This window comes from Mesoplodon mirus, assembly GCF_964341445.2.
Source record: "Mesoplodon mirus genome assembly, chromosome: 10".
Classification (NCBI taxonomy): domain Eukaryota; kingdom Metazoa; phylum Chordata; class Mammalia; order Artiodactyla; family Ziphiidae; genus Mesoplodon; species Mesoplodon mirus.
Window position 1 is genome coordinate 11,939,152 of NC_138986.1, and position 23,229 is coordinate 11,962,380.

General features: G+C 45.2%; 2 protein-coding genes across 4 annotated transcripts in view; one reads left to right on the plus strand and one right to left on the minus strand.

Moving 5' to 3' along the window:
• The window catches only part of TFB1M (transcription factor B1, mitochondrial), a 70,233-nt gene extending 65,468 nt beyond the window's left edge, over positions 1 to 4,765 (plus strand). Inside the window, exons 6-7 of the mRNA XM_082633584.1 lie at positions 1,281 to 1,408; positions 4,401 to 4,765. Of these exons, the coding sequence (XP_082489710.1) occupies positions 1,281 to 1,408; positions 4,401 to 4,611 (339 nt within the window). The 3' untranslated portion in view covers positions 4,612 to 4,765. The remainder of the gene's footprint in view (positions 1 to 1,280; positions 1,409 to 4,400) is intronic.
• A 1-nt stretch (position 4,766) lies between these two features.
• The window catches only part of TIAM2 (TIAM Rac1 associated GEF 2), a 227,856-nt gene continuing 209,393 nt past the window's right edge, over positions 4,767 to 23,229 (minus strand). For all 3 annotated transcript variants that reach the window (XM_082633581.1, XM_082633579.1, XM_082633580.1), the window contains 12 exons: positions 21,302 to 21,481; positions 18,599 to 18,667; positions 17,944 to 18,069; positions 16,965 to 17,073; positions 13,141 to 13,320; positions 11,340 to 11,458; positions 10,194 to 10,302; positions 9,526 to 9,584; positions 8,845 to 8,950; positions 7,795 to 7,882; positions 7,267 to 7,421; positions 4,767 to 5,887 (listed from right to left, as the gene is read on the minus strand). In XM_082633581.1, the coding sequence (XP_082489707.1) occupies positions 5,283 to 5,887; positions 7,267 to 7,421; positions 7,795 to 7,882; positions 8,845 to 8,950; positions 9,526 to 9,584; positions 10,194 to 10,302; positions 11,340 to 11,458; positions 13,141 to 13,320; positions 16,965 to 17,073; positions 17,944 to 18,069; positions 18,599 to 18,667; positions 21,302 to 21,481 (1,905 nt within the window). In that variant the 3' untranslated portion in view covers positions 4,767 to 5,282. The remainder of the gene's footprint in view (positions 5,888 to 7,266; positions 7,422 to 7,794; positions 7,883 to 8,844; positions 8,951 to 9,525; positions 9,585 to 10,193; positions 10,303 to 11,339; positions 11,459 to 13,140; positions 13,321 to 16,964; positions 17,074 to 17,943; positions 18,070 to 18,598; positions 18,668 to 21,301; positions 21,482 to 23,229) is intronic.

Genomic DNA, 23,229 nt, shown 5'->3' on the forward strand with positions numbered 1-23,229 from the left:
TGGGGAGGAGGTCTGGTGGGGCCACTCGTGGTGAGGCGGCTCAGACCCCGCAAGAGAAACGCCACTCACACCGCTGGAAGCCCGTCCCAGTTGGCCGTCTTTGGTCCGTCTCATCCACACAGTCTCACGTCATATGCCAGTATTTTCCCTCCAACCTAAAAACAAAAACAAAACAAAAACTTCCCCATCCTCATATATTACAGGCCCATTTTAAGGAGTTTTGTAGCCACAAGGATCTTTAGGAGCAAGTCCTCCCAAGAGAACACGATAACCCCTATGGAATTTGAAAATACAGAATTCCTTCTGAAAAGCAGTGGTACAACCCACACTTCATAAATTGCTGTACTTGCTTAGCCTTTGTAGAGTCTGTGTGATGTTCTGAGTAGCAAGTTTAGCAATAATCCCTTAGCGACCAAAGCTTTTGTAAATTATGAATACACTTCCCATTTCCTAGACCATGGTCTCTGTCAGGCTTTCGTGTGGGCGATAACTGCTTTGACTCCATTTCTCCGTTAGTCTTTACTTTCAGTAATTTTCTATTGTTATTTTGAATATATCCTTGTGAATCACCATGAGTCCATTTTTAGAATAGGGCAGCGTATAAACCTCTTATCAGATATGCCTGAAAAGTTTTATTTTCTGATGAAGAATTTCAGCCACCGGCTAGCAGCTTGACACTTAAACAGTAATATTTTTGGTTTCCATTCTATTTGGATCCTGCCTGTGCCTCTTGGGGCATTTAAAGTCGCTACCAGAAAGTTACGTGGCCGTGCAGACGAGTATGAATTCAGTCCAGCTGATTAATCAGTGCCTCTGACACTCTGGGGAGTTTAGCGCTGAGTGGTCCCTGGGGGCCCATCTGCCGTGTCTCTCTGGTTTGAAGTCCAGCCTTATAGTCAGAACTGCGGCTGTAGCTTATCTTCTACTCATTCAAAAGCTAAATAAAATACTCTAATGCTATCTGTTATCTGCCTACTGACTTTAATGATTATTTGGATCTTAGAAGGCCACTGTAAAACTGCATTCTAAAATTAAGTGACTGTCAAGCACAGGCCTAGTGGATGTCATTATAGAACAGATGCAACCAACTGTGAGTTCTCTGCGGCAGCTCAGATGCAAGCATAGCATCTTACACGCCTGGAGAAAAGGAAACTGACGTCCACGTAAAGGGTTGTTCGTGCATACCATGCTCTTGATGACCTGTCCTCCTGTGTTCTACAAAGATGAATCGTTTAATATATTACACCAGGCAGTAAAATATTTGTTTTCTGACCATGAAGGTGGACTCGGGGGTGGTGCATTTCACCCCCCTGACCCGGCCCAGGATAGAGCAGCCGTTCAGGCTGGTGGAGAAAGTCGTTCAGAATGCCTTTCAGTTCCGAAGGAAATACTGCCATCGAGGGCTTGGGTAAGAACGCTTTCTTTTCCTTTTCAGTAGCACTCCTTACAAACTCCTCAGTCACCTTCAAAGATTAAGGACTTTGTTTTTATGATTGTTCAACCTGCCTGTAAATATTACTCTTAGTTCAGATCCTGTGATGAACAAACCTTGATGGCCACTGAGGAGAAAGCAAAATGTTGATTTAACCTCAGATGCCACCGAGAGGTTCTGTTTGGTTTGATCGTGAGTACAAACTAAAACTGACATCGCACAGTTTATAGTGAGCCTGTACTGGGGAGGTCATGACCCCTCACTCAGGACTCAGACCGTCTGAACTGTTTTCAGTCTCGACACTTCTGACACTAAATGTGTGGTGTTTTCCCCAACACCGACAAACTCCCTAACTCTCCAGACAGCACCTGGGCGTCCTACAACTTAATTCTGGTCCTGTCACTCACTACCTGGCGTTAGCGCAGCCCCTCAGCTTATGGGCCCAGTGCCGCAAGGCTGTCCCCACTTCAGTCGCCAGTCGCAGGTTCCAGGTTGCCACTTGTATTTATAGCCATAAATCGGCAATTTCCACGATCCCGTTCATCTTCAGGTTCAGTAATTTGCTAGAATGGCTCACAGAACTCGCTGTCATGTATCAATTTTAAAGGCTATAACTCAGGAACTACCAAATGGAAGAGAGGCACAGGGCATCATGTGGGGAGCAGGGTGCACAGAGCTTCCGTGCCCTCTCAAGGTTTCTCACCCTCCCAGCCCCTCAGTGTGTTCACCAACCCCGAAGCTCTCCGAACCCCGTCATTTGGGGGTTTTATGGAAGCTCCATTACCTAAGCAGGATTGATTAAATCATTGGCATTTAGCGATGGAGCTCAGTTTTCCAGGAGTGGAGCTGAGAGAGGTCCATCCTTCAGTCACGTGGTTGGTTCCTCCTGCCACTGTTCCCCATCCTGAAGCTTTCCAGGGGCCACCAGGAGTCGCCGCATTAGCACAGAGCCCAGGTGTGGTTGAAAGGGGCTTGTTACGAGTAAAAAAAAGATGCTCCTGTCACCCCTGTCACTCAGGAAATGCCAAAGATTTTAGAAGCTCTGTCTGAAGAACCTGGGACAAAGACCAAGTATATATTTCCTACCATCACACGAGCTAGTGGGTTTTAAATGCTTTCTTTCCATCCAGTTGTTATATCTCTTGAAGCTTTTAAAGACGTACTTAGAAGAAGGCAGCAAATATAACTTCTGAGTAGCCAAGACAGTGTCTCGAAGTATCCACACGAGCACGTTTCCATTCAGCGGCGGCTCCTGTGTTCTGCCGTGGGCGCTGCTCTGGCCAGGCCCTGAGGTATGTCCGGAAGCCCAGACAGAGAAGGCGGCCTAAGAGTCTGCGGCCTGATGGCCCTGAAGTCACTGCAGCAATGTGTTACGTCCGGTGACAGCCTAGAAAGTGGGTAATTAGGCCCAACTGTAGTCTGTGTACGAAGGCAGGAAAGTGTATGTGTATTTTTAAAAGATTTTCATCTAATATAGTCAACTTTAGCTGTTTAAGGGGGTTCAGCTTTAGTGGCCTGTACTTCTTATTTTCTAAGAATAGCTCCTTTTCAGTTCTCTCATTCGTGAAGGGTCCCTTTAGCACATGAAACTACTTTAGGCACAGCTAGACAGCTGCATCCTGAATCCATTGGAATCCACAAAGCACGCTCTTGAGGATGTGAGAGGGCTGATGGAAGAAACCTCATCCTGCCGTTTGGTGGCTGTAGTTAGTCCAGTGTTCATACTTCAGCAGAGTTTCTGCTTCTCTAGTTGGGGACGGGGTGCCACTGGTTTGTTCCTCGTGCTAATTAGAATGAAGGCACCCCCTGATACGCTGCAGCACCCCACCTGGCCCCTGCCAGGATGTACGACTTGGCAAGTAAAACACAAGCTGGCTTTCACACAGGGTGTGACATGTACGGTTGTACATGATAGCCCTGATTCATGGAGGGAAAAAATTACAGAAAGTACATCCTACTTGTAGAAATACTGGAATTGGCCTGAGCCCGGAGTTGGCCCTAGTGTTTCCAAGACAACCCCCCAGCTAAGTGATGGGCCCCCTTTACTTCACATGCACAGTCCCCTATGCAGATACGGACCAAATCCTGTGACCCACTTTGACCTTTTGGTGTCCTTCAGTCACACCACACCACGAATCAGTCCCAGATCATAGTTAGAAACTATGGTCAGACCCCTGCTTGCCATGAAAGTGAACTCAGCGATGTCAGTCAGCTCACCCTGAGAATGTAGGGACACGCGGCTCCTGCTTGCGAGGACCATCGGCCTGTGAGAAGAAGTCAGTCTCCTCTCGCCACGATGCCTTCTGAGCCCTCTGAGACTTGAGAGAAGAAAATAAAATCCAGGTGTAGCTTTGCAATATTTCAGTCAGTCAGTCACTTGTACTATTCATTTTAAAACAATGATCTGATTTAGACGAAATTTAAAATGTATACTTTGAATCAATTTTAAAGATGCTTCAAATATCTTAAAGAGGAAAATAACTTTCCATTTTCACATGAACTGTTTTCTAACTTTGCAAAGAAAGCTCATTCTTTTGGGATGAAGAGATCCAAAGGCTGGTAAGTTCAAGTTACAGAGAATCAAAAGTGCACCAAAAATAATACGCAATTTTTATATTAAAATGTGAGGCACAGCAAACTTATGTTTCTTTAAGAATGCAACTGAGCATATGATAAAATTTACCTTCAAGATACATGTATTGATTGAGCTTTAGAAACTGTTTTCTCATGTGGACACACTGTGCAGGTCCGATTAGCTCTGCCTTCAGTGGTGGTTCGTACCTGTTGCCTGGTGGTGTAAGCAGAGTCCTCCTCCACTGGCTTGGGGTCCTGCAGGGCTCTAGGGAGTGGAAGAAGAGCCTGTGCAAAGTTGTCAGAACCATGCCGGTTTCAAATGAGGGTAGAAGGAAGCATGATGATTGGCAGAATTTAAGTAAAATTAATTCTGACATTTTTCTCTTCCTTTCAGAATGTTATTCCCTGAAGTTCGGCGATTAGAAAGCACTGGGAAACTGTTACAGTCGGCAGATGTGGACCCTACTCTTCGACCCACCCAGCTCTCTGTCTTACATTTTAAGAGCCTCTGTGACGCATACCGAAAAATGTGTGATGAAGACCCACACCTCTTTGCTTACAATTTCAGAGAAGAACTCAAGCAAAAATCAGAAAAAAGGGGATGACAAGGAGAGTTACAGACTGTAGCTCCTACTTCAGGGGCTGGCAGCCGACTGGATGTCGATTTCCACAGTGTTGAACTTCTCATATGTGTGCTCCCCAGGTGTGACTTATTCCCCTTTTACAGCTTGGTAAAGAGAATAAATATCATCAAATAAGGTACAGTACAAGCTTTCTTTTAATATATATACTGCATAGATATGACATGTTTAGTATAAACAGCATCTATTACAACCTTACAAAAATGAAATATCCGCACATTGTACCCCCTAACCCACATTAGAATAATTTAAATATGCTTTAAATAAAGCAGAACCTAATAGCTCAAAGAAAATGCCCGGAGGATTGGAAAAAAATGACCTTTTAAAAGCTATTAATCACAATTTCCCCACCCTTTTCCACATAAATTAATTAGAACGCAGTTTCATTTTAAGGATTCTAAGTCATTTTGATACCTGCTCAAAAGGGATATAAACTAAGTAATTTACAAATTCTGACCAGTTTCATCTAGTTTTCTGATCCACAATAAATTAAAATAACTTAAATCTTTACAACTATTTGTGGGAAAATGTGTACTGCACAAAACCCAATAATGAATAGTTTTTCTGCAATTTCCATTTTACCCCCAGTTTAAAAGTGAAACCAGCAACTTAACCCAGATCTGGCTTGACCTGTATTATGCCTTTCCATGGCTCTCTGTTTCATAAAAACACTCCTCGTTGACCACCGACGTTAAGCTTTGGACGCTGAATTCTCGCTCGAGAACAGAGCTGAGATCAAGGTTGGCGTTTTCCGATGGACTGTCCAGGGACTGGTGACGCATCTGTGCCTTCAGCAGAGTTCCCCTGTCCCTCTTGGTGCTGTTGGCTTTGCGTTTGATGGCGCAGAAGTGCCCCCGGACCAGCTTGGGCTGCCTGTCCTTGCCGGGCGGCTGTTCAGCTGGCCGAGCGTCCGGGCCCTCCGAGATCCTCAGTCTCTGGAACTGGAGCTCGATGTCTTTGGTGGGGCTGCCTTGCTTCCCAGTCTGGTGGTAGTCGTCCTCCTCGTCGTCGTCGTCGCTCAGAATGTCGCTCTCTTTGATGAGACTGTCGGAGAAGTCGGCCAGGCCCTCGTGGGGGTGTTTCTGGGCGTCCTGTGTGCTCCCGGCCGGGGGGCAGCCGCTGCTCTGGGTGCCACTGCTCAGACTGCCCTCATCCGAGTCCAGCGAGCTGCCCTTGCCTGGCTCCCCGGGCCATTCGCTGCTAGAGGAATTCTTAAGGACTTTTAAGGACCTGGATGAAGCTGCAGTGAGAAAAGCACATTTTCCCTTATGATACAGGAACCGATTCCACAATGCGTTAGCTTTTGCCTTGTAGGTTATCAGATTTAACATCTTAATTAAAATTTTATCACCTCACTTCAATCCTGAGACTATCCTGGGACTTGGGCAAAAAAAAAAAAAAAATGTAGATACTGCAAATATGGACATTTTTTATTTATCTTTGTTTGAAATTTTAAGTTGGAATTTGGCATTTTTAGAGGACCAATTAATTACCAGAGCTTAATTACTGAGAAAAATAAGCTATAAACTATCATAAGGGCTAGGATTCTTATTACTAATGAATAAATTTAAAAGTTAGTTTTACAGCTCATTAATGAATAAATTAGCTCTTGCTAATGAGTAAATTTAAAAGTTAGTTGCTAATAAAATCTAGGTTCCTCTCTTTCACTAAAGTACTTTATAGTTTGAGAACTAAGATTACACCATATTTCTCTGCCCACCTTCTCACCTGTTTATTTCCCTTGCCACTCAATTAAAAGTACAAAAATGCTTTTCCTCATGAGAACTGTCTCTGCTGGAATTTCTAGCCAACTTTGAGATTTAATATGAATATTGAATCGTGTGTGTGTATAATTCCTTTCTCTTGGCTAGAAGGGAAAGGGGGAGCTCAGTTGTGTTTCTGCAGACAACAATGTAGTTTTGATGGCTGTAGCTTATTTTGCCAGTAGAGGAAAAAATAGAAAATATATGGTAAATTTGAGGAGGTCAGACTGTGACCAAAAAGAAGAGATACATTTTGTAAGACTAAAAACTAGATCAGTGATATTAACAAAATAGTTAACATAGAAAGAAGGTTCTAAAAACTTAAGCTGAAATTTTAAAAACGGGCAAAAAGTTGAAGAACAGCATGATTTGGAATGTTTACCTGTGGACTTACTAAGAATGAGTATTAGCAAGCATTAGGTTTCTTGAGCTTAATTCACTGAGTATTGCCCTTCTAGAGGCCTCGCACTGTTCTGAGCACTGGGGATGTGGCAGTGAGCAGTACAGAGTCCTCTGACTCCTGTACATCTCAGTGAAAGAAAGACAGAAGACGGTAAGTGTAGACTGTGTCAGCAGGTGAAAGACTAAGGATTTGGATTGGGGGTGCTTATGTTTTATAAAAGGAGGTCTGGGACTGAGCATGTTTAGGCTTCTTAAAAGGAAATAAAATTGCCACTACATTCTCATGTCACCCTATGTATCCGGTGTCTGGATCCGGTGTCTGGTTTAGAGCTTACAAAGCTACTGCTGATGATTTACAAAGTGATGACTTGCTGCTCTATCCTGAAAGCATACATCCTTGCAGAGGAGCTCGTCCTGTTTTCCTGAATAAACCCAAGGCTAGCAGAGTTCTTACCTAATTTGGCTGAGACAGGAACGCGGTTCTTGAGGGGTACCAGGCGATCTTTACATGTTTTCTCCAGAGGTAATTCACACTTTATGTGACGCCTGAAGTTTTCCCTCAGAATAGATCGAATCACCTTGACAATGTTGGTTTTGCTTTCGTTGTCACTGGCGGGGAGAGAGAAGACACGTTGTAGTGTCTGCCGTCTCGTCCTGCTTCCGTTCCTCGTCTCCTGGCCCTCCCGTGGCACGTGACTGCTCTCAGCACAGACTGGCAGCGAGTCACCCAGCCTGTGTGTGCCTCGCTCTCTCGTCATTTACAAAAGGAGCGAGAACTGATCGTTTTTGAACTTCCTTCAAGCACTAAGATTTGGATGTATATTTAATCAATGTATATTATTCTCCTAGAGCCACAGTTGCCAGTTTGGAGAGGGTGGGTGTGATCCTGAAGTCGTCACAATTTAGGAGGGCACTAAAACCCACTTTTAAGAGAACATAATTCTGTCTTATGCCCGTTGGCTTTAATTTTTGGAAGTAATACCTGCAGCACAACTGAAAGATGGTTTCTGGCCGTCCTTCTATTTCTGACTTTGTGTGGATCAGCTCCCATAAGGAATTATTTTCTGTCCCTGTGTAAAAAGAAACAAGGGGCCGCAACTTTGCCAAAGATGCTGTGTTAAAGGACACTTGAAGCTTAAAAACCACAATTTAGTAACTTTTTAAAGAGTTAAATATTCCCCGTCCTGACTCTCATCATTTTCTTCTGTGGCTCCTTCTATGTATGACTTTCACAAATAGTTACAAGAAGTTAAGTATGTTTTAGTTACTTTGTACACTTCCTGCTGAGGTTTCCCATCCATCTTAGTGCTTTCGCCCTACCCTGGATTCCATCTCTCTGGGAAAGCGGTTAAATGGATCCCATTTTTCAACCCCATTCCTTAGAAGGAACAGTAGGATGTGCTCAGGCCCTTGAGGTAAAGGAGGCCAGCCCCAAACTCAGTCATGGTCCAGGAAACATGAGCACTTCCCACAAACACTGAACAGGGACCCAGAAGGTCACTGCGGGCCTCAGCCTGCTGGTCCTTTGCTTAACCAGAGGTCCTGTCACCAGAACAGGGTTATTCTGAAAGGATCTCTGAACATTTTCCACAATGGAAGTTTTTTCTTTTTCACCTGTAATAAAGCTTAATCTTAAGAAATTTTCTGGTGTATCAAAATTTGTCAAAATTTAAATTTGTGGACCTTTGTTTCTTTAACAAATTTTAGAGATAGATATTATCGCTAAAGTTATTAAAATAATTAGAAATATTAGATATTAGGATATTAGAAAAATGTTGAAAACTATCGACAGTGAAAATAAGGAAACGATAAAGAGAGGTATTTGGCAAAGAAAAAGCCATCCGCTGGCATTTACTTTCTCCAAAATCTGTAAAGAAACATCACAACAATCTCTCTTGTCCTCATTTTCCTTGCCTATAAAATAAAATACCAAAAATTATTCCCAGGTTCTTTCCTACTTTTTTATTCCACAGTTTAAAAATTCCCTTAAAATGTTTTTTCTGGCACTTGTACGACACACAACAACACTTACCTGCTGTGTTCCCCAGTCTGACTTGAAGCGCGGATATGGGGATCAACCAGCGAAACTTAAACGGATCCAGGTCAGCAGAGTTGTGTGCTGGCCGGGAGTTCGACGGCTGCAACGTGAAAGCCCACCAAGAACAGCGTTAAAGCAAGCTCGCTCCTGCGGGCACGTGTGCACACGACAGAAGCTGTGAGCTCACCCTGGTGCAGACCTGCCGCCGTGTGGGCCTCAGGGTGCAAAAGGGAATCAGGTCGGGTGTGCTCCCACCTCTCAGGGAGCTCCCAGACTGGGGACAGAGCAGAGTCATGTTTTGGGAAGCAGAAAGTTCTAGATCTTTAAGCAAAAATGACAAGCAAGCCTTCCATGACCCCATGTTACCTCTAAAAAAAAAAAAACCCCAAATTACACAGGCTCAGGTGTATGGAGAAAACATGGACCATTTTTAGGGATAGAAAAGCTGGTTTTCTCTGTAGGGCCCAGCATGGGTATTTGTCTACGTCTTCTTTTAAAACAGACGTCTTTGGTGGGGAGGATAAGAAACACCTTGAGTATCCGATTTAGTTAGTTACCTCCGGAAGAAGTCGCATCACTCAGTGAGGCCTTGATCCTTAGCAGGCTTCCCAGTTCAACAATAGGAAGATACAGGCATGAAAAGATAGCTTTAATTAAAATGAATTCATGTCTTACCAATTTCTTTTTCAGTTTGCAGTTTTCTTTATAAACCAATATGACAGCTCTCTTAAAAACTAAAGAAAGGAAAAGAGAAAGAAAAGTCTTTCATTATTCAATACAAACTCTCCCAAGGTTGAACTGTAGCTGAATATTTTAATAGAACAAAGCTCTACAAGATCCTACAATGCTGACATGAGTGAATAAGTGGTACTTCCTTCTGTTCATATTTGAATTATGCACAGGTACCTGCTAATTTAAGAGCCATTATCTGAAGGAGATCCTGGCATTTTGTTTTCTGAATTCCTGTTTTGTTTTATTGAAAGCTGAGGACATGTGTGTTCATCTCAGTGAGAATACGCAGTCCATACCCACTCTCCCAGCTGTCCGGGAGAATTAAGACATTCCGAAGTGCAGCAAACTACTAAGATAGCAGGTTTCAAAATAGCCTCGGGGAGATCTGTTCCCATAACACGTGAGATCCACTAAGCCAAGCAGCAGAAGGGAGGAGATCATGAGTATGTAGGGCAAGAGTTCTAAAGAGTTGGAAGCTGTCCATGTTAAGTCAAAGCCATTAGAGCAATGATTCTAAGTCCTTCTGGAAATCAGGACTTAGCTGGGTTTAGCAGGTTCTTCATTCTTGACAGCCTCTTTTAAGTTTACATTCTTTTGAATGGAGTACTGACCGAATACTGTGAGCTCGAGGTCCTTTCTGGCTTTTCCTAGAGACAGAAACGGATTCAACCAGGACACTGTAGAGTGCATCAGAAGCTCCCCCATTGAAAGTTCTGTGACCTAAATGGCAAAAACAGGAGATCAAGAAGACGTGGAAACCCTGGGGGGAGGCTGTCTCATATGAGAGAGGGATCACACATATATGGTCATTGCTAAAACACAGGTGCATTCACTTTGATTTTTATGGTTCCTGTACACATGGGGCCTTAAACAGTGGCGGTTTTGAAAATATGAGCTAAGCATCAAACTGTTTGAAAAATAACATAAACGTGAAGGCATTTTGCTCCAATGCACACATTGTTTGTGGGTGAGACCTGCCTCCTGCCCTGTGGGATGGCATTTCTTCCACCCCAGTGTCAAGGTTCATCCCAAGTGCCTTTGATAACATTTCATCCAAGACCTAGTATACTCACCACCTCTAATCCCAAAAGTACACTACGCCTGCTAATAAAAGAGGTACCAATGTTGAAACTGATTGTAATAAAAAAAACACTAAACTCCAGCTGTTTTCTGTTCTTGCCTTTTTCTACTTAAATTATATTGCTTCTTATATGTAGGCATTTTAAAGCTCAAAATTCTAAATTTAGTAATCCAGCCAGAGAAGAAAAGTAGAGAAATTGTGAAGTTCCACTTAAACTACTTTTATAAGCAAGGAGGTAGCACCGATATTTGAGGTTAGAAAAGAAAAAAACACAAAGGAAAAGCTCTTAATTCTTTCCACATGCTGACTGCCTCTGCCTTTATCCATCCTACCCCCGCCGGCCCCAGCTCTCCATTTATGTTCTAGCCTCTGGGATCTGTCTTAACCTCACACTCCACGGGAAAGGAGGAAGAGGTACAGATACGAGCTCAGTGATATTCTTTTTTTAATACGATATTAACAGGACATAAGGTTATATTTTTAAACCAATGTAATCAATTTTATGTTACATTTATACCTAAGTTGTGAGGCTTGTTATAAGCATTAAGATCAAAAAGAAAATTTTAGGCATTTTCTCCTGCAGGAAATCCCTAACAGCATGACCTGGTCTGGAGGTGACCTCCAGACCCAGTGGTCACAGGCATTCAGCCTCTCGGAATCCAGAAGTCCTACTGACCTCCTTCTCTGTTCCGCTCTGTTCTGCTACCAGCTGGTCAAACACCGTCCCGTAATCCTCATATATCTTCTGCATCTCGTTGATGTGGCTTGCTACTTTTTCCATTGCCTTTAGTGCTTCTGCAAAATATGCAATCATATTTATTTTGTAATTTTGGTTTGTCTGAAATCCTACCCAGCCGCAATAATGAAAAAGCTCAAGATTCAAGCCAGAATCCGAGACCAGTTCTTACTAAGAGCAGCATCATTCAGGTATGATGCAAATAGCCCATGGTAATCCAGTTATAATAATGAAGAACAGCAGAGTTATCTTCCACCTCAAATTCTCTTTGAAATGGGGCAGAGTACAAGTAAAAAGTATCACTAATAATAACAGCTATTTATCGAGCACTTTCTGTTTGGCATGTTCTATTAGGCGATTTATGTGAAGCATCTCATTTAATCCCCACAATAACTCGATGACTGTAGGACCTGTTATCAACCCCATTTTTACAGATGAGAAAACTCAGGTGCAGAGGGGTTCAGTTTTTTGCCAGACTTCCAAAGACAGACGTAAGGAGTGGAGCCAGAATTAAAATCCGAGGCTGACTGGCCACAGGATACCTGCTTTTAAACTTTGCCTCTCCTCCTGGACCACTTACTGGAATAGTGATCAATGACCATTTGTCTTAACAAGAACTTGCAAGAGCCTCTGTAAATGCCCAGTTGCCAGAGCAATTGTTTGCATTTATGTGTGGGCACGTGAGGAAAAAAAATGATTTCATCAAAGGCAAAAAGAAAATTTCAAGTCACCTCCAAATTCACTATTTTTCATACTTTGTTCTTCTGATTTGGTATTTATTTCAGTCTGGAGGGACGTTGGGAAGGCAATTTTTTAACAGACACCTTTTAAAGATCATCTTAATGCAAAGTGAACTATTCACACAGTATTTGAATGCTAATCATAATTTGTATCATTTATGTATAAGCTTTAACTTTCATACAAAAAAATTATCCTCATTACTTATGATACAAAAGTATGCTTGTCACAGAAAAACAGCTAGTTTCATTTACACTCTTCTTGGTGTTTGCTATTCAGTAATACTAATATTTATTAATAAGTTTGTTTCCCTCTCCACGTGCTTTATTACAGGTACCGTAACTGGACCGCCTAGCTTTGACATGTGGAGAACACATCACTCTTTCTCTGCAATCCAAACAGCAGCTCTTTAACAGATACTCTATTTACTATCAAAGTGAGGGGCTTTGTGTATCTGACAAATTTGTATCTTAGGCCAATAATTTCTGAGGTTACAAAAGAAGACACCTCCGCGTCAGCCGTAAAAAGCTTCACGGGTCCTCGGTGTTGGTTTCCGAGTCAGGCTCTGCTCAGAGCCGTCCACAAGGTGGAGCCTCACACAACATACTCGATCAGCCGCACTTGGGCAGCGAACAACACAAAACTTCACAAAGTTGTAGGAAAACAGGCCGGGGTTTTGGTCCTGGCACTGTTTGTTTGTTAACCACGTGACCTGAAGTAATTTATTTCAACTCACTGAGCTTAAATTATCTTCTCTGAAAAATGAAAATGGAAACATCCTTCCAGAGGCTATTCCAGTGAGAGAATTTTTGCCAAAATATTTTGCCCACCTACAGGGATGGCCGTACTACCTAGCTCTTTTCACATACTAAAATAATACCTAAGGCTAACAATTACAGTGCTGAAAAATGTTCCAGAATGTGAAAGCAAGCAGGGGAAGAGGCGAGCTCGTGGGCCGGGGGCGGCAGCCGTCACAGCGCGGCCTGGGCCGCTCGCTCCTCACCTGTCAGGTGGTAGTGTTCCTCACTCTCGTGGTCTGTCAGGGACACGAGCTCCTTGAGCAGCAGTGGGTACTTGAGCACCCTCTGAACGGGCTTGATGAGGTAAGACTCCAGCGTGGAGGAGTGCTGCTTGGTGGGGTTCCGGGCGTCCAGAAAAGCCTTGAAGGCTTTATCAGTTTTAGCTACAAGCAGATGCATTAAAAGACCCTTAGAAGAGCACAGGAGGATGGATTAAATTCTACTTCATTTAGGTTTTAATAAAATTACAGACGATCCACCTCTACAGTCCTCCTAATGACATCCTTCAAGAAAAACCCAGATGCACCCGTGGGTCAACTGCCCGGCTGTCAAGGTGGATTCAGCACCGCCGCTCTGTGATGAATCCCATGAGAGCTTAAGGGAGCTTACCAGGCTGCCAGAAGAGTCCCAGCCACACACCAAAGAGGAATATCGAGTCAAAATGCAGGAATGTCTGACTTTAAAGGCACATTCACATGCATATCCATGAGAGACTGGTACAGGTGCCGAAAAAGTGAGTTTCAAACTATTCATAAAGCCACAAAACAGTGTATCCAAACCCGATGCCATACCCCCCAAAAGATTCATAGAGCAAAACAAAACAGTATTTTTTTTCACTGACCTAGCACAAATTGTTTCTTATTCTATACACTTGAGGGCTATCTGTAAAGCAAAGGTTTTTTTCCTTTAAAAATAAGTTGATAAGCACTGGAGCCTCCATCTCTATAGTTCCAAGCAATCTAAACCTTCCACCAGATTCAGACCCCTCTGGGCAGTGAAAACCACCTCTCTGTTCCATGTCACGAAGGTACACACATGAACCCAAGTGCTTTCAGTTTTGAGGGTGCCAGTGGACACCCCAGATGTTGCTTTGGATTCCACCGGCTGGCACTGGTTGACCAGCTGTTGGAATTCAGTCCATTTGGATGAAAACAAATCTTTATTTGGGGTTTTGTACAAAGGTAAAATATAACTTGTAGGAGATGCAGTACCATTTTGACTGTGGCTACTAGACAAAGGGGATGGTGAGACGATCCTTCATCTTTGTGGCAAAGAAGGAACTGAGCAAACCATCAGTATGCTTTTAATTTACTACACTGTCAATAAGAAGATGTTCATGGGAGGAAACTAGTTCTTTCTGGTTTAAAGAACTAGAGAAGAGAGACTGGGCTCTGTCTTGACCTGAAGCACTCCAAGACTTCCCTTTTTCAACCTGAGCCTGTTCTAGGATTTAAACCAAGTGGCAGAACTGCATCAGTGGACCTGGCTAAACACTACGGTGTCTGGATGAACCCTACACTCCCTCCACGATAGTACAGAGAGGCCATTCCCCAGTTCTGAAGAAGAAACACGGAAGAGCAAACTCTGGATTCTTTACGGCGATGCCATTAAGGAGCATCTGATGACAGATGGAAAGGGCTTGGGATGTACCTTGGCTCCTACTTCCCTGCTGACACAACTAAAAAAGTTCCAATGCAGAATCCCCTCAAAACACTCGCCGTCGTCATGGGAGTGAACTACACGAGGCCAACCTTAACTCTGAAGAAGGCATTCAAGTCCTGGGGAAGTCACTTTTTATCCTGGGAATTTATAACAGTTTAAGCTTCAGTACGTTCAGATCCTATTTCCAGGTACACTTGAGAAAATGCAGGTAGCCTGGTGAGCTTCCCTGGAGACGGTTCAGGTGACCTTAAATAGGATTACATATATTTTCATAAGACACGTTCCACTGTAGGACCCATGCAGAACAGGAACAACCCCTGGGGACCTGTATTTGTTTGATGTTCTCCGTGCAGATTGAATTACTGCTGCTCATGACCTTGAGCTTAAAGGCCTCCTCTCATCTCTGCCCCAGAAATGAGAATTCCAAAGAATGGGATAGAAAAATATCTTCTGAAAGAAACAAATCCGAGAATTCTAATCTCATACCTTAAGAGGTGTGTGATGACTGAAAGAAGCCTTTGGTAATAACAAAACCTCAGTTGAGCATTGCTAGTTTAGGGTGTGGTAAAAGAAATGTTCACATATTGAGGTCTGGGGAAGTCACTCTGGCCTATACACGAGTTAACTTGAATTTAATGTAACTAAAACAGCCTGTTCGTGGCCTATCAAACATACACTGTACATCTGCTTTAATTATTAAAGAAAAGGGTGCATTGACCAGAAGTAAAGAATGTCCATGTTAAAATTAAAGATTAAATGCCTCCCTTCCTGGGATGCCAATGCTGGTCCTCCTTCCATGATAAGACTTCCTTCCCAGGTGCCAAGGCCATAGTGACTGGCTGTGTACCTACTGATCTGGTTTTCCTGAAATCTTGAAGGAATGTATCCCTGATTTGTTTGATGTTCTTTGTTCTGACAAGACATGAAACTGTGCTGACAACCCTGCTTCTCCAGAGCAGATCCTCAGAAGAATCAGAGAAGCTGTCTTCTGGGCTATAGTCCTCAGTCTGGCTCAAAACTCTTTTTTATTCCTATTATAGATTGTTTATTGATTATTTTTGTCAACAAGTTATTCTAGGAATAGCTTAAACACTGGGTTGATGACAACAGTGATGGTGACTGCGGCACAAAAATGCCCTCCAACACTCCTACACCTGGAGAAGGTCACTGCTGCCATCAAATCTCTGAATGCGCTTCCCAGGATGGGCCTGTCACTGAAAGCCCAGGCAGATCAATGTGTTGGCCACCTGCCCCCAAGCTGACCCGCTGCAAGTCGGCAGCCAAAGCTCAGGAATCTCGCTAGCTCCACAGAGTAACATTTGCTGTTGACATGAAGGGGAAGGGCAATGCAGGTTGGTCACCCAGGTCCACTTGGACATCAAAAATAAAAATGTTCAATTAAAGTCAATAAAATAAAATAAGATGATAACAATGTGGAGAGACGAAAGGTACTTTAGTGACAGAATGTGGCCTGCAATAAGCACCCATTTCACCAAAGAGGCTTTAATTTTAGTTTACACACTTGTTGTGAGTTTGGTGGTTGCTGTTTGGTGCTGGTTTTTTACAGTGGATCCTCGGGGTTAAGAAGAAGGTTAACAAGAAGGGAAGAAGGGACTTCCCTGGTGGCACAGCGGTTAAGAATCCGCCTGCCAATACAGAGCACATGGGTTCAAGCCCTGGTCCGGGAAGATCCCGCATGCCTCAGAGCAACTAAGCCCGTGCGCCACAACGACTGAGCCTGCGCTCTAGAGCCCGCGAGCCACACCTACTGAAGCCCACATGCCTAGAGCCTATGCTCCGTAACAAGAGAAGCCCCCGCTTGCCTCAATTAGACAGTCCGCACACAGCAGTGAAGACCCAACACAGCCAAAAATAAAAATAAATTATTAATTTTAAAAAGAAAGAAAGAAAATGGCATACATTGCTTTCTACCCCCTCCAGCGGCTTATATGGTTGGTTAAAAGTTTTTAGAGCAAGGCATTTGGTGAAAAAAGAATCCAGATGCAATTTAACAGCAAAGTGACCCATGGCAAAGCAACATCTCTGCTGTTCGGTACACACATTCACTGTACACTGAAATACATACCAGTGTACACACCAGTACACTGAAATAAACTGAAAACTTAATGTTTGTCAATTTCAAGGCCAAAAATGGAGCATAATCCATTAAAATTACACTTATCCCTACTTGACGAATACAAATTTACTCTTTTAAAAAAAAAAAAAATATATATATATATATATATTTGGCTGCACTGGGTCTTTAGTTGCAGCACGCAACTAAGGGAACTTCGTTGCTGCATGTGGGATTTAATTAACAATTACGATTTCAAAAGTATAGCTATAAAAGGTATGAGCAACTTACCCCTCTCTAGAACCTTCTGTACTTTAATATGATTAGCACAGAATCCGCTATACAGTTTAAAGTGGTCCGCGTAATAAAGGAAAGAGCCTCCAAGGGAAAACAGTAGTTTCTAGAAGGAAAGAGGAAAAGTTACATCAGGCGTGGTTTAATCAGTGTCTGTCTGCTGGCTCTGGCGTGGTGTCTGACCCCTTTGCTGTCTCCATGGCATTTGTCTTTCGGACACCAGAGCACTAATGCCTCGGGGAAGGCACTGACTAAAAGCAGCCCAGGGCGGCCCCATTGCCCAGTAGATGGAGGACAGCCCGGGCGTCCCTCTAGCAGAGCTTCACTTTGATTGAAAAGTTTCTGGCAGCAGAGCCTACTGACACAGTGCGCAATCAAGGACAAGAAAGAAAGTTCTATAAAAAAATACATCTGACACGGTGGGATATAAATAATCTGAGAGGCTAATTAATAAAGCTGACTCTGCATTACTTGGGACAAATGATGCTTGCTATGTGCTTCCTTGGTCCCCTTCTACTGCCTTCCGCCTGTCCTTCCCTGGAGGGACCTCTTGCCAGTCACCGATGGCCACACTGGAGACAGGGCTCCATAGAAGAGGAGGCTCTCTCAGAACCAGTGAAAACCTAGGCTTTCCTCCCAGTGTCACATGACCACAGAGATGCAGAATCGGATGCCGTAGGTGCTCTTGCCTCCGAAGCAATCGCCCTACAGATCCTTCTGTAGAGCTGAGTAAGAAGCGTGCATGTCAACAGCAGGCAGACTCCATAAAAGATGTGCTGCCCAGACGTCTGAGTCACAGAGCATTTACTCTAGGGAGAAATGGAGGCTTCTTTTACCACCTGCCAGAGGAAAGCCATGCAATGAGAGCGCTAAACTTATCTTTTCAATAGTCAAGGGACAACACTTTCTCTTCAAAGGGAGAATTTTGCACTGTTCCCACCTATTTTTGCTTTAAACCTAAGTCTAAAATACTTACTCTAAACTGCGAGGGGGTTTCAAGTATGTTAAAGTCAGATGATGCTGAAATCCCATCCTCCAGAGTCTCCAGAAATACCTTTTGAAATTCAAGCATCTCTGGCAAACTTCCAAAAAGTGACTCCATCTACGTGAAGATCAGAATTTGAAAAGAGGGTATTAGCGTTGAAGACCCAGATACCACTCCAAGTCCCAGATGCACAAATGAATTACGTCATTTACCAAGAAGGAGACAGAAGTGAAGCCTTTAAAGAAGACGGCATATTCAGTAGGGGATATAGCTCATACACAGAGACTTTGACTGCCCCGGTCCCTGTAATACTAAAATAATTTGAAGTGGATGTCAAGTTTTCAGAATTCAAACGGGGGAAAATGGGAAGAACTAATTACTGTGATTTAACATTAAAAAGTCATGTATTAAAAAGTAATTTGGGGACACCTTCTACTACAAAAGGGCCACGGGCATTTATAACTCTTGGCACTGTGTTTCACAGGATGGAGGCCACATAAATGGCTTTGAAGGAGGCTACGCTTGGGTCTCTCTGAAGATCCTGAAGTCTCAAATGTTCTTTGCGGATCAGTAGATAAAATCTAGGTCTGCTAAAAGGCAAACTGAGACTAACCTATGGGTCAATAGACTAAGGGAAGGTATTTACCTCATCTTGGGTAAGAAAGGTCTCACTTTGAAGTGGCTCCAAGTATAAGTCAAAGAGGCAGCTCAGATCCTGAAAGAGAGAAGAGAGTCTTTAACCCTTAAGTCTCCAAAATACCCAAGCGTTTCCAGCAGCCCGGGCTGCAGCGAAGACTCGCATCAGGAACGATGAAGTTTATGTCTGGTTGAAACGCTTGGCCCTGAAAGTGGTGGTTCCCGCTCAGCTAATTCAGAGGAGTTAACCACACAATACGACCCGCATCTGGATTCCACATTTTTCTTTATAGCTCGATCACCTACTCTGCGTATTTGAATATCTTATTGGCAGAACCAGGATCTTTCTTTCGGCTGCTGCAGCAGGAACACTCATTTCCCTTCAGAGAAGTGAGTTCTGGCCAGGTACCTCTGTCAGGTGTGGCCACATCCGCTGGCCGACCTGGCTTCCTTCTCTGCCTCAAAGAGCAAGGCGACAGCTCCAGCATGGACAGCTGAGCCGACACGGACAGGACAAGATCTGGAGAGCTCTTCAGCTTCGGGGCTGACGCATGAGCAGAATTTCAAACTCCCATGCTCAAATGCAAGAAAACATTTCTGAAGATGAGCAGGCATAATATTTACAGTCTAGGCCATCTTTGAATCTCCAGTAAACTGGGCTCCAACAGTACAGAATAGTGGGAGTTGACTGTATTTACAAAACTCTTTAGATAAAGGTTTTTTAAAATAATTTGAAGCCAAGAGCAGGATATAATTTAGTGATAGAAAAGATTTCTTTTTCTTGTTTCGTTTGTTCCGAAGAATTTTGAGTCCCAAACTATGAGAAGTAGGTGACTACGTGTGCCTCATTTTACAATGGAGAAATCCAGCTCTGGAGAGCTTGGTAAAGCCAGAAGCCTCCAGAGCCTTGTGGTGTAGGTCCTGAGAGCAAGTGGACAGGCCTGTGACACTGAGTGCTTCAAAATCAAATCCACCCTGGCCTTCCCGACCTCCCCAGACCCCACGGCGGCTGCTGCAGAGCAGGGAGAGGTGAGAAGTCACTGAATCTTATCTCAGGGAACACATGAATGCTGAAAACGCCAAGTCATGTGCAGAGGTCCAGGTTACAAAACAAGTAAAAGTCCATGTTGAATGTCAGCAACAAAAACAAATGAAAAAATGAAAAAGGTGTGTGTGTATGTGTGTGTGTGTGAGAGAGAGAGAGAGAGAATCACCATAGGCACCAGGCACTGGTTATTTTGTCAGAGGCAGAGGTGGGCTGTGGTCACTCCCTGAGCCGGTCACTGCCACCCAGGAGCAGTGACACACCGAGGGAGGCCTCGCTGAGCCGCGGAGCCAGAGCCGCAACATGGGGGCCCCAAGGAGACAAAGGGCAGGGCTCCCGCAGAGAGAAGGGAGAGCCATCCTTTGTATGCACTTCGCCCAGAGCATCCGTCTCAGTCCTAGACCAGTGTCACGAGGCAGTGACCCTCCCGTTCAAAGTTGTCTTAACAGTAAAATATAACGACGGCAGTGACAAAAATAAAAAGGGACTTGGATTCCGCTCTCAACTATGCCCTCGACCCTGCAGATGAGGACACCACGGCCATCATCAAGCTGCCACAGCGCACAGAGCTGCTGGGCAAGGTCACTGTTGGAAGCCCCTGAATGTTCACTTAATCTCCCCACATTCGATACAGGAAAAGACACAGTGGGAAATGAAATGGAACTGCCATCTCTGCAGTTTTCCTTTCTCCCCTATGGGACCAAAAGAAGAGGCTATGGGTAATTCTCCTGGGCTGCCTGTGAATGAGGCTTTCGGCAAAGTTCAGATAAAATGACAGTGATGTTAATGAAAGGGGAAGCTCAGATGAGTCTTGTGGAGAAAGAAGGTGAGAGCCGTGTGTGTGTGCGTGTGTGTGTGTGCGTGTGTGTGCGTGTGCGCCAAGGCTTAATTCACGGACACGGTGTGTTAGAGCTAGAACAAGAACCCCCTGTTTCGGACCCCAGTTGAGGGGCTTGGAGGGAGCCGCCCAAGGCCACTGCAGCAGGTGAAGGCAAGGCCAGGCCTGGATTCTCAGCTCCCACACTGCTGCCAGCAATTGGCCGATGAGATGAGTTTAAAACCATTCCAAACCGTCAGCAAATACTTAAAGCAAAAGAACTCTGTCTTCCCAGGCACCTGCATTTTTTGTAAAATGTTTCTCAAACTACTAACTGAAGCCTCTGAGATGAATAAAGGAACTCCCCGAGTAGTGAAAGGTTCGGCCGCTGCCCTGTGTGATGGCTGGGGACGCCTGCGAGATGCCCCGGCACCTCCACTGCAGGGCTCTGTCCTGTGCGGTGACCGCCTGCGCTCCGGAGCCCGTTCCAGCAGCTGCTTGCAGACAAGCCGCTCCCTGGTTCCTCAACACCTAAAGTGATCTCCGTTCCCCCTTTCCCTAAACCGGTCCAGGCTCCCTTCCCACAGATGGCAAATGACAAACCAGAACATCTGTTTCCATAGTGAAGGTGACCTCGGTAACAAAACGACCAGGGAATCTAATTTTTGCAAAAGCCCTCTGAGCCCTTCCATCCTCTCGCCCTCCCCTTCGGCAGCTCGGCACTTCAGGGAGCGGGCATCTCCCTCGTGAGTGGCAGGGTCCCCGGCAGATACCTGGAGACCCCTGCCAACGTACATACAACTGGCTGTCACAGGAGGGGAGCAGGAAATTGTGACGGCGTCCTCTGTTACCTTCACATAGGACTTCTCTGTGTCCATGAGCTCCTGGATGACTTTTCGGAGGCGATCTGCATCCGAGAGGTGGCGAGCCAGCGGCCTCGGAGGCGGGTCCTGACTCTCCCTTGGTCCTTCCATGCCGTTGGTCTGGGTGCCGTTATAACTCCTACAGAGCGCGGCGATCTGCTCAGCACTCTGGGAGGGAACAAGAGGCACAGGACGTTCTCCATCATTATCAACAGCCCATCAAAGACACAGGGGCTCTCTCCTCGCCCAGCGCCCTCTCAGGAGTCTCACGGGGGGCATTTATCTAGGGCATCCGGCTTCATTCATCTCAAACGACGCTGGCTACCATTCAAGGTTCTGGTCGTGAAGATATGAACTTACACTTGTTCAGTACTTACCCATGATGCTTTTTCACTTTCACAGTAGCTGTTTGACAGATGCTTCTTTTTTTTTTTTTTTTTTTTTTTCTTTTTGCGGTACGCGGGCCTCTCATTGTTGTGGCCTCTCCCGTTGCGGAGCACAGGCTCCGGATGCGCAGGCCCAGCGGCCATGGCTCACGGGCCCAGCCGCTCCGCGGCATATGGGATCCTCCCAGACCGGGGCACGAACCCGTATCCCCTGCATCGGCAGGCGGACTCTCAACCACTGCGCCACCAGGGAGGCCCTGACAGATGCTTCTTTAGTGCTGAGACTAGAGAATAATAAGGCACAGAGCTAACCCTCTGCAATACAGTTGAGGTTGCTCTGAAATCAAGGTCATGGCTCACTTGGTCCACTCTGTCCCCCCAACGGCTGGCCTAACAGAGCTCCGTTCCCACACTGAACGGCCCTGAGAGGCTCAGGAACGGGGCAGCGGAGCAGCAGTGTTAGGACGGCCTGACCACAAGGGGCTCAGATCTGCCCCCAGAGCCAGCCCTGGAGCTCTGCAGCCTCGGGCCACGTAGCAGCATTAGGAGTGAGAGTTCGAGCTGCTGCATCAGCTAGGAACGGTAGTAGAGGGCAGGATGTGTAGGAAGGATACGGTCCCCACGCTGAGGGGTGCAGCGCCCAGTGGAGGGCACGGGCGGGGAGCAGACGACACAGGAAGCCTGGTGAGGCTCCGTGGGAACCTTCGCGGGGGAGGGAGACGTGAGCAGGTTCTTAGCAGGAAGCAGACGTGTGTCAGACCCAGGACGTGGGGGCAGGGAGGGTTCTCATTCCAGGTAGTGGGAATAGAATCACACAGGACAAGAGGGACAAGAAGGAGCAGGAATGTCTGCAGGGATGAACAGCCTTCTGTGCAAGTTCCTGCTTAGATTTAAGCACAGAATGGGGCTTCCCTGGTGGCACAGTGGTTGAGAGTCCGCCTGCCGATGCAGGCGACACGGGTTCGTGCCCCGGTCCGGGAAGATCCCACATGCCGCGGAGCGGCCGAGCCTGCGCGTCCGGAGCCTGTGCTCCGCAACGGGCGAGGCCACAACAGTGGGAGGCCCGTGTACCACAAAAAAAAAAAAAAAAAAAAAAGCACAGCATGAAAAGCCTTTTCCAGGAGAGAGACCCCATTTGTACACTCCTGCCTCAGGCTGATGGTTTAAGGTCTCAAATGTGTCTCCTCCTATAGGCCTCTACCTGCCTGATCAGATTATATTCAAAGTATCTTTTTTATTTCTCTTTCTTTCCATTCCTCCCACACACACGTTTCAGCCCATCTTACCACCCATCAGCCTGTAAGCCAGTCAAGGGCAGGGTCCTGCCTTTCTTTGTCATCGCCCCCAAAGTGCTCAGTGTCGAGTCCACCTCGACACTGACGTTATTATTGAATAACAGAGCAGCTTAGTCCCAATACGAATGACCAATATCCATCCATCTTTGGCAACTTCCTGTCCCTCAACTAAAACTCTCCTTTCTTCAGCTAGATGTCTCCATGCCTGATCTCCATCACGCTGTCTCGGGTAAAA